The sequence below is a fragment of the Scyliorhinus canicula genome, chromosome 25 (assembly GCF_902713615.1).
Source record: "Scyliorhinus canicula chromosome 25, sScyCan1.1, whole genome shotgun sequence".
In the NCBI taxonomy this organism is placed as follows: domain Eukaryota; kingdom Metazoa; phylum Chordata; class Chondrichthyes; order Carcharhiniformes; family Scyliorhinidae; genus Scyliorhinus; species Scyliorhinus canicula.
Window position 1 is genome coordinate 11,675,926 of NC_052170.1, and position 11,346 is coordinate 11,687,271.

At 50.5% G+C, this 11,346-nt stretch overlaps 1 protein-coding gene across 1 annotated transcript; it reads left to right on the forward strand.

The window, feature by feature from the left end:
• The first annotated feature begins 3,781 nt into the window (after positions 1-3,781).
• On the forward strand, positions 3,782-10,885 carry c25h19orf53 (chromosome 25 C19orf53 homolog). Its single transcript, XM_038785042.1, has 3 exons — positions 3,782-3,928; positions 5,127-5,182; positions 10,618-10,885. The coding sequence occupies exons 1-3, from the start codon at positions 3,838-3,840 to the stop codon at positions 10,738-10,740; spliced, it is 270 nt and encodes an 89-aa protein (XP_038640970.1). The 5' UTR covers positions 3,782-3,837; the 3' UTR covers positions 10,741-10,885.
• The last annotated feature ends 461 nt before the right edge of the window (positions 10,886-11,346 follow it).

The following is an 11,346-nucleotide window of genomic DNA, read 5'->3' on the forward strand; positions in this document are numbered from 1 at the left end:
CCACCCTTGTTTTCAGTTCCCGGGACATGATCCCTGCCAGTACCCCCTGAGTTTTGGGCATGCCCAAAACGTGTGGACATGGTTCGCTGATCCTCCCGAACATCTGGCGCACCTGTCCTCCAATCCAAAAGATTTGCTCATCCGGGTCACTGTCATGTGGGCCCGGTGGACGACCTTGAATTGAATCAGGCCGAGCCTGGTGCATGTTGAGGTTGCGTTTACCCTACTCAATGCCTCCACCCATAAGCCCTCTTCCATCTCACCCCTGCGCTCCTTCCCCCCACCGACTTGGTACCTCTGCTAGTCACTGCTCCTTACTCTGTCTTTCTTTTCCTCTCAAATGCAGAATGAACTGCATCCATATTCCCTTCTTTCTAGAATCTTCTACAACGGCAACCTGCTCCTGGCCATGACCTCCAGATTCATCTCCGGTTTTGTTTTTTTGTCCCTCTTTGGTGGATTGGCGGCTCGTCGTCCGGACGGTTGAATTTCAATAAAACTGATTTGGCACAGTACGGCCTGCATCACTTTTCCTGTAAGCTTCCATGGTTGTTACAAAGAATATAGGGCATTGAAAAAGGGCCATTCGGCCCATTCCTCGTCAGAACCTATCATTGTAACCCTCCTGTTCCCTTTTCCCGCATATGCCTGTATGAAGTTCCTCTTAAATGCATCCAAATGGTTCATCCGTGTGGTCGCGAGTTCCACATTCTCATTCTCATCACTCTCTCTGGCGAAAGGCATTTCTTCTGTCTTCTCGATTAGATTTGTTCGTGGCTATCTCATATCGATGGCTGATGGGGGAAGACGGTGGGGTAGTGGTAATACCACTGGATTAATCCCAAGACCCAGGTTAATGCCCTGGGAACGTGGGCTTAAAACCCACCCAATTCATTTTTTCCCAGTTAAGGGGCAATTTAACGTGGCCAATCCACCTAGCCTGCACATCTTTGGATTGTGGGGGAGAAACCCACACAGACACGGGGAGAATGTGCAAACTCCACACGGACAGCGACCCAGGGCCGGGATCGAGCTTGTGACCTTGGCGCTGTGACGGAGCAGTGCTAGCCACTGTGCCACCCCAGGTCGTCTAACGTTGACCATGAAACCATTGTCGGTTGTGGCAAAGACTCACCTGGTTCACTAATGCCCCTTTGGGGAAGAGAGTCTGCCATCCTTACCCGGTCTGGCCTACATGTGACTCCAGATCCGCAATTCACTCTTTACTGGCCCCTGAAATGGTTCAGCAGTTCAAGGGCAATTAGGGATGGGTAATAAATGCGAATGATGTCCACGTCCCATGAATGAATATGTATATTTGTGAAGCAACCATATTGGATGTAATACTCGTGGAGCTAATCAAGGCCTAGGGTCTATAGTTGGTGCACAGCATGGGCCCCGCATTCCACTCAACCCTGACATGTTCTAACCCTGGCATGTTCTAACCCTGGAGACACGACCGTGGAATAAGAGTCAAATTTCATAGTTTTGCTAATTAAAAGGACAGAAGACCATCAGAATATTGAAGAGCGGAAAATGGCCAATTAGACATTGAGGCTTGTCCCGACGATATTTTGCAGCCAGGAACGTCAATTGGCATTGGAGCGGGGAAATCAACTGATCCTCCATTTCCCTTGGATGATGGTTTGATGGCAAAAGTTGAAATACTGACGAAGAGTGAGGATTATAACCATGCCAAATTAATTTGAAAGGGTACATTTATAGAACAATATTTTTTTAATAGGGTCCCCACGGTGCTGAAGGAGGCCATTTGGCCCATCGAGTCTGCACCGACCACCCTACCTAGGCCCGCCCTATCCCTGTAACCCCACCCAACCTACACATCATTTGTCACTAAGGGGCAGTTTAGCAAAGCCAATCCACCTAACCTGCACATCTTTGGACGGTGGGAGGAAACCGGAGCGCCCGGAAGAAACTCACGCAGACACTGGGAGAACGTGCAAACTCCACACAGACAGTCACCCGAGGCCGGAATTGAAACCGGGTCCCTGGCGCTGTGAGGCAGCAGTGCTGACCGCTGTGCTGCCCTGTGCCTCTCCTTTTTTTGCACTCTCACTTTTGTTCCATCCCATCCCAATATTTCCATTTCCAGGGGGGGTGGGGTGCGGGGTGGATGTACGAATGAGTACAGTACCGCTCACACAGAGATGTAGGAAAACAAGTCACATATGCGTTGGTTTTTTAAAAATTGAGTACCCAATTCATTTTTTCCAATTAAGGGGCAATTCAGTGTGGCCAATCTACCTTTTGATTTGAGTTGATTTGATTTATTATTGTCACATGTATTAGTATACAGTGAAATGTATTGTTTCCTGCATGCTGTACAGACAATGCATACCGTACATAGGGAAAGGAGAGACTGCAAGAATATAATGTTACAGTTATAGCAAGGTGTAGAGAAGAGATCAACTTATTACGAGGTAGGTCCATTAACATTGTTCGAGAGTTTAAAAGAGTTAGAATGAAGTTTTAGAAGCATAGAATGAGAGTGAAAGATAGACGGTTTGCTGGGCACAGGATTGCAAGAAGCTCCAGCGCCATCTTGAGAAAATTTTTGGGTTGAAGGCGTGAAACCCACACAGACACGGGGAGAATGTGCAAACTCCACACGGACAGTGACCCAGAGCCGGGATCGAACCTGGGACCTTGGCTCCATGGGGCAGCTGGGCTAACCCACCGCGCCACCGTTGAGGGATAAATAATGGCCAGGATGTCAGCCAGAGCTCGACTGCACCAAACAGAGGTGCACCACATCAGCAGTGAGAGTGACAATCAGGAGCTGGTGCTCATGTCTCTGGGGGGGTGAAGCCGCAGCGACCAGGGTGAGACACGACCCACACCCTCTCGGTGCAGACTGGCGGTGCCCATGGGCTGCTCCAGGGAGGGGATGCCAGCTCCTGCAGACCCACAGGCAGCAAAGCCATCACTGGCAGAGTGAGGCTGACCAGGGGATGGTCAAGGGGTCAGAATTGGAGGAGTGCAGGAATCTGGTGGGTGTGGAGTCGGTGACAGAACAGAAACCAGGAATTGGGAGTAGAGGGACCAGCTAAATGCCAACTGCCCCTCTGTATCCCACAATGCTCCTCTCCATTGCCCCTCTGTATCCCACAATGCCCCTATCCACTGCCCGTCACTATCCCACAATGCCCCTCTCCACAGCCCCTCACTATCCCACAATGCCCCTCTTCACTGCCACCACTGTCCCACAATTCCCCTCTGTATCCCACAATGCCCCTCCCCACTGCCACATTGCATCCCACAATGCCCTTCCCTATCCCATACTGCCCCTCTACATTACATATCTGTATCGCACAGTTCCTCTCTTCACTGCCCCTCCCTATCCCACAATGCCCCTCTACACTGCCCCTCTCTATCCCACAATGCCCCTCTCCACTGCCCCTCACTATCCCACAATGCCCCACTCCTCTATCCCGCAATGCCCCTCTCTATTGCCCCTCTCTATTGCCCCTCAGTATCCCACAATGCCTCTCCCCACTGCCCCTCACTGTCCCATAACGCCCCTCTCCACTGCCCCTCACTGTCCCATAACGCCCCTCTCCACTGCCCCTCACTATCCCACAATGCCCCACTCCTCTATCCCGCAATGCCCCTCTCTATTGCCCCTCAGTATCCCACAATGCCTCTCTCCACTGCCCCTCACTGTCCCATAACGCCCCTTTCCACTGCCCCTCTCTATCCCATAATGCCCCCCTCCAGTGCCCCGCCCTATCCCACAATGCCCCTCTCCGCTGCCCCGCTCTATCCCACAATGCCCCTCTCCACTGCCCCGCTCTATCCCACAATGCCTCAGTAACAATGGCGCAGGGAAAGTTCAAACTGGCGGCGGCAGCGCCGAGGGGGAAGAAACAAAGCCGGGGCGGCGGCGGCCGGGGGCCTCGGAAGGGCGGTGAGACCGGGGCGGGGTGAGGGTCACTGAGGGGGCCTCACAGTGGGGTGTGAGCAGTGCCCCGGCCGGAGTTGCCCGGTGTAAAGATTGGCGCCAGGCGGCAGACAGAGCGGGGTGAATGTTGGCCGAGACTCTGAGCGGCTCCCCCGGCCTTGTGGCCCCTCCTGCAGCCGCCCGGGCGGGGAACAGTACTGGAGCAGCAGATACCTGGGGACCCCACCTCCTGGAGCACCCTCCGAGCCATTCACCACCTTGACTGGGAAAAATATCACCGTCCCCTCACTGTCACTCCCTAACAGCACTGTGGCTGTACCTACACCTCCAGACTGCAGTGGTTCAAGAAGACGGCTCACCACCACCTTCTCAAGGGGCAATTAGAGATGGACAACAAATGCTGGCATCGCCGGTGGTGCCCACATCCCAGTAAAGTTACTTTAAAACCCAACTCAAATCTCGGCAGGATTTCAACCTGTCACTGACTGGCTCTTTCCGAATCCAGATCACTAAGTCAAAGCTGAGCAGTGTGCACGCCTGACGTACAACAGGAGTGGTGACAGGGAGGGGGGAGTGTTACAGATCACCCGGGGAGTCCCAGTAACTGTCACAAGTCAGCTTAAATTAACACTGCAATGAAGTTACTGTGAAAGGCCCTAGTCGCCCTAGCCTGTTCAGGTACACGGAGGGAGCATTCAGAATGTCCAATTCACCAAACAGCTCGTCTTTCGGGACTTGTAGGAGGAAACCGTAGCACCCGGTGGAAACCCATGCAGACACGGGGTGAACGTGCAGACTGCTAGAGTGTTGTAGTCTGCAGCCGACGGTGGAGGCTCCAATGTTTTTTTTCCATCACATGGCTGCCGCGGGATCTCACCGCTCTTGCTGGCTGCCATTGTTGTGCGTTGGAAGAATTTGAGACCCAACCTGCTTGGCCACGTTAGGAACACGCCTTCCATGACCATCAAGTCCTGGGGTGGGACTCTTAACCCCGAGTTTCCAGTTCAGACACGGGAATGGTACCCGTTGGACCACAAGACCCCACAACAGGAATGCAGATGTGTAAAACCCCTGTATTACCTAAATCTACTGTGTTGAATACTTAGCTTAACTGAACATAGTTGTATGTTGTGTACAGAACTGATATACTGAACTCTCAGTTCCCTTAATTGATGATATCTTTTTCCCTCCTCCCCCGTGTTAGGAAGAATAATTGCTCCGAAAAAGGCTCGAGTAATTCAGCAGCAGAAATTGAAGAAGGTATTTGTTTTGAAATACATCAATATTTTTGAATATCTAGCGCTAACTCTTTCCGACGGGGTGGGGGAGTGAGTAATCCCAAAGAATATTGGGATTGGAAAGATCTGTCTCCTTCAGAAACAGGACAATATAAGATAGAATAAGGTAGACACAGGCGGAGGCAGTGGTGTAGTGATATTGTCACTGGAATGGTTATCCAGAGACCCAGGGTAATAATGCTCTGGGATCCGGGTTCAAATCCCACCAGGGCAGATGGTAAAACTGGAATAGGGGTGGCACAGTGGTTAGCACTGCTGCCTATGACGCCGAGGACCCGGGTTCGAATCCCATGTGACACATTCTCCCTGTGTCTGCGTGGGTCTCACCCCCGACAACCCAAAGATGTGCAGCTTAGGTGGATTGGCCACGCTAAATTACCCCTTCATTGGAAAAAGTAATAATTGGGTACTCTAAAGTTATTATTTTTTTGAAAATCTGGAATTAAAAGTCGAATGATGACTATGAAACCATTCTCGATTGTCAGAAAAATCCACCTGATTCACCAATGTCCTTTAGGGAAGGAAATATGTCGTCCTTACCTGGTCTGGCCTGCATGTGACTCCAGACCCACAGCAATGTGGGCGACTCTTAAATGCCCTCGGCATGGGCAATAAACACCCAGCAAGCGAATTTTAAAAAGAATATCATAGAATCCCTACAGTTCAGAAGAAGGCCATTCGATCCATCGAGTCTGCACCAACCCTCGGAAAGAACACCCTACCTAGCCCCCCCTACTCTATACCCGTAACTCAGTAACCCCACTAAGGGGCAATTTCTCATGGCCAATCCATCTGACCTGTACATCTTTGGGCTGTGGAGGAAACCCACGCAGACACGGGGAGAATATGCAAACTCCACACAGAAGGTCACCCAAGGCCGGAATTGAACCCGGGTCCCTGGCGCTGTGAACACTTTCGAACCTGTAAGATCATAAGAAATGAGCAGAAAGTAGGCCCACCAAGCCAGATGCACTGTTCAGTAATTCCAACTGTTCGAACTGTTGTCTTAACACCACTTTCCAGTCTGTCCCCCATAACCCTCGCTTCTCGTGTTGAACACGAATCTGTCTAACGCAGCCTTGAATATGTTCAATGACCCACAGTCCCCACTGCTCTCTGGGGACAGTGAATTCCAAACACGACCGGCTCTCCCGAGTGAAGACAAATTCTTCTTCACCTCCGTCTTGAATGGGGGGAACGTGATTCCCCCACAAGTGGATGCATCTCCTCAGCATCCACCCTGTCCAGCCCCCGCAGAATCTTATATGTTTCAATAAGATTGCCTCTCATTTTCTAAACTCCAGTGAGTACAGGTCCAACCTGCTCGACCTCTTTGTCCCAGGAATTATCCTAGTGAACATTCTCTGAACTGCTCCCAATATTTCTTCTTAAATAGGGAGACCGAAATTGAACACTACACCATCTGCGGTCTCATCAATTCCGTATACGGTTATAACAAGACTGCCCTACCTTTGTACACCATTCTCCCTCGCAGTAAAGGCCAACGTTCCATTTGCCTCCCTAATTACTTGCTGTAGCTGCATGCTGCCTTTTTGTGATTCATGTACAAAGACATCCAGATCCTTCCGCACTACAGAATTCTGCAGTCTCTCTCTATTTAACGAACGGTCTGCTTTTCCTGCCAAAGTGGACACCCTCACATTTTCCCCACAGTATACTGCAGCTGAACGTTCCCCCACCCACTTCACCTAGCCATATCCCTTCTCAAACGGATGCAAATCTTTTGTGCGTTGGAGGAAAAAACATTGATCCCAGTCAGCGTCACTTCCGTTTCTGGTCAATTTGACCAGTGAGTCGGGGCAGCACAGTGGGTCAGCATTGCTGCCTCACGTTGTGGAGGTCCCAGGTTCAATCCCAGCTCTGGGTCACTGTCCGTGTGGAGTTTGCACATTCTCCCCGTGTCTGTGTGGATTTTGCCCCCACAACCCAAAGGGTAGGTGGATTGGCCGTGCTAAATTACCCCTTAATTGGAAAAAATGAATTGGGTACTCTAAATTTTTTTTGTTTTTTAAATTGACCTGTGAGTCTTGATGGAGCTAACCCTGCGTTTTCAGTCTGTGGCCATTTTGAATATCATAGAATTTACAGTGCAGAAGGAGGCCAATCGGCCCATCGGGTCTGCACCATCCCATGGAAAGAGCACCCCACTTAAGCCCACTCCACCCTATCCCAGTAACCCCCACCTAACCTTTTTTATTGGGACACTAAGGGCTATTTAGCATTGTCAATCCACCTAACCTGCACATCTTTGGACTGTGGGAGGAAACCGGAGCACCCGGAGGAAACCTACGCAGACACGGGGAGAACGTGCAGACTCCGCACAGACAGTGACCCAAGCCGGGAATCGAACCTGGGACCCTGGAGCTGTGAAGCAACTGTGCTAACCACTGTGCTACCGTGCCGCCATATATGTTGCAGTTAAAGCTGGTTTAGAGCATTACATCACCAGAACAAATGCCAAGACATGCATTTATATAGCGCCTCTTACAAGCAAAAATGTCCGAAAGCACTTTACATCCTTGACAAGGGATGTTTCCCCAGTACCTTTGCAGTACAGTCATGTCGTGTAATGTAGGGAACTTGGAAACAAATGTATACGCAGCTCCAGCGATGTGAGACCCAAAAAATAAACTCCTTCAATGTTCTGAAGCAGTGTCACACGGGCTGGAAACATTAACTCTGTTTCTCTTGGGCAGCACGCAGTGGGTTAGCCCTGTTGCCCCTTCCATTAGCTAAATTTCCCCTTAATTGGAAAAAATGAATTGGGTACTCTAAATATATTTTTTTTAAACTCTCCTCAATGGGCAGCACGGTGGCCTAGTGGTTAGCACAACCGCCTCACGGCGCTGAGGTCCCAGGTTCGATCCCGGCTCTGGGTCACTGTCCGTGTGGAGTTTGCACATTCTCCCCGTGTCTGCGTGGGTTTCGCCCCCACAACCCAAAATAAAATGTGCAGAGTAGGTGGATTGGCCACGCTAAATTGCCCCTTAATTAGAAAAAATAATTGGGTAATCTAAATTTGTAAAAAAAAAAAAAAACTCTCCTCAGATGTTGCTGACTTTTCCCAGCATTTTCTGTTTTTATTTCCGACTTGCGTCCAAGTTACAGGGGCGGTGCAGTGATTAGCACTGCTGCCTCATGGCGCCGAGGTCCCGGGTTCGATCCCGGCCCTGGGTCACTGTCCGTGTGGAGTTTGCACATTCTCCCCGTGTCTGCGTGAGTCTCACCCTCACAACCCAAAGATGTGCAGGGTAGGTGGATTGGCCATGCTAAATTGCCCCTTAATTGGGAAACAAAATGTGTACTGTAAATTTATTTTAAAAAATATTCAGCTTGCACTGCCTTTCGAGGAGAGTTCCAGAGACTCTCGACCCTCAGAGAGAAAGATGCTCCGTTTTAAATGAGCGACCCCTTTATTTTTAGACCGTGACCCCTAGCTCCAGATTCTCCCACAAGAGAAGAAATCCTCTCCAGCACCTGCAGTATTTTGTTTTTTTCTAATGGTTTTAATAATATTGCTTGGGGGATAAATATTAGCCAGGAAATGGGCCGGAGCTCTCCTGCCCTTGGAAACAACGCTGAGGAATGTTTGGTGTTGGCTTTAGCGACACGCCTGACTCGGTTGAGTGCTGCACCGGGAGCGTCAGCCCTGGGACCTTGTGCTTCAATCTCTGGAGTGGGGGATTGAACGCAGATTCTTCAGGCTCTGGCCGAGAATATTTCTCCATGAGCTGACAAGGTGACGTGTCTGGGCCACCCGTGAACAGAGGCAGGAAAAACAATCAAGCCAGAGTTCAGCCAAAGAGCGGCCTTGTCGTTCTGAGCGACACCTGGCTCGAAGTCTCATTATGTTCCCCGAGTAAAGACAATGAGCTGAAGATTTGAGCAGGGAATGGCCCTTTCGCCCAGAGTGCTGCTCGCAGGGTGTTGATGGAGTCAAAAAGTCGTATGCAGCACAAAATAAGACCATTTAGCCCGTAGGGTTCGTGCTGGCTCCCCGCGGAGCAATCCAGTCAGTCTCACTCCCCCGTTCTCTCCACGTAACCCTGCAAACTTATTTCGCTTGAGTTGCCCCATCCATTTTCCTTTTTAAATCATTTATTATTTCCTCGGGGGCGGCAAGTTCTAGGTCGTTACCATTCGCTGCATGAAAAATAAGTTCTTCCTCTTGTTTCCCCCCTCCCCACCCACTCCTCACTGCCCCAGCCAAAAACATTAAAGCTGTGTTGCCTAGTCCTGAGGATGAAATGAAAATCGTTTATTGTCGCAAGTAGGCTTCTGTGAAAAGCTTCTAGTCGCCACATTCCGGGATCTGTTCGGGGAGGCCGGTACAGGAATTGAACCCGAGCTGCTGCCTTGTTCTGCTTTACAAGCCAGCTGCTTAGCCCACTGTGCCAAACCAGTCCTGATCCATTAGTTAGTAGGAACACTTGCCCTCCACTTTATCCAAACCTGTGCCCCTTTATCAGAAAGGAGAGATAAACTGTTCTGTTTCTCGCTCTTGGGGGCAGAGGGCTTCCTTCCCTCGCTACTCTGCCAGGACCTGCAGTGCTGCAATTCGATCAGCAGATGGGCCTAGTGAGCAATGTAAGTGGCCTGTCCGGGCAGGCACCTGCAGAGTGAGATTCCTGCCCTTTTCGGCATTGGAACAATCTTTCAAGCAGGTGTCACAAAGTACTCGGTCACGGTACTTTTTATAGTTACCTTTTATATACAATGCGACTCTCCCCCCCCCCCCCCCCCCCCCCCCCCCCGCCCCCCCAAAAAGACTGTGCTATCAGGGCTCAGTCAGGGATGTCCTTTCGCTCTCCACACAGAGGTTAGCCCTCCTTTTGATTCCTAGCACATTTCTTGAAATCTAATCGTGACAGCAGATCATTGGGTGTAAAAGTGCTTCGAGGCGTCCTCCTGTGTTGGTGTAAATCGCAGGCATGGAAGTGAACAGCTTCTGACCGGGCCATCTCAAAGAGGAAGCTGGGCTGCTGGTGGTGGGCGCTTGTCGATACAAACTGCCCCCCTAAATAATATATGCTGCGCGCTGCAGGGACATGGAGTGCACTTTGCTGGTAAATCCAGTCAAGTTTGGCACCTTTCAGTTGATTTCCCGTTTGGGGTGGAGGGCATTTGTGATAATCTTTCACTTCACCCCTCCATCTGAAACCGGCCGCGAAGCGTGCGCTGCCCGGTTTATCACTGCCCGTGTCGCCAATGCCAGCCAGCCTTTAGCCTTCGGTGCACGTTGCCCCCGGCCGGTGAGGTATTATGGATGGCAACGCCTTACTCTTGGGCGGCAGTGGATCGCGGCGTGCGTTAAGGTGCGAGTGGTGCAACCTCGTCACGGTGCCTGACTTGCCTGCTTTCAAACTTGTTCCGCAGAACCTAGAAGTTGCGATAAGGAACAAGATTGAACACGACGTCACCATGAAAGCCAGCTCCAACATGCCCAAGAAACTGAACATTGTCAAGGCCCCACAGCAGAAAGGCAAGGTGAACAATTAGTGGACGTTTACAGGTCTGCAAAATCCACGCAGATATTGGAAAGGAGGACTGCAGTGCAATGGAAGCTGGTTAAATGAGACTTCTATCGTACTCTTCTGCTGTTGACGCATTTTATTTAATCCATTAAAAAAAGCCAATGATTATTCAGTGTTGTGGAGGTGCTTATTTTTGTGGGTAGCTGTTAGTAAGCTCCAAGAAAATTCACACTTCAGGTGATTTACCTTCTAATGCGCAGCTCATTCGATGCTGGGAATGTCTTATCTCAATCCCTTCATTCACACTTTGCACAGCACAGCGCTCGCTGACCGACCGATCCCCACCTCCCCGCAAGGCTCACTCGCGCCATTCCTCCTCCTCAGGTCTGGCGCCTCTCCATCCCCATCTAAACTCCCAAATCCAACTACCTGTGACCTCGCTCCTTTGCATCTGTGCGCTCCTTCCTCCAGCCCTTCCTCCATGCTCCCAACTATTTTTGATTCAGCCAAATGAGCAGAATGAAATGAACCGAGGGATAAATTGAAAGGGGCAACGCCCTCAAGGGATTCCTCCTTAAAAACAAATCCCAAGTGAAGCTTCAAAGCGTCAAACTAAAATGTGGTTGAAGGG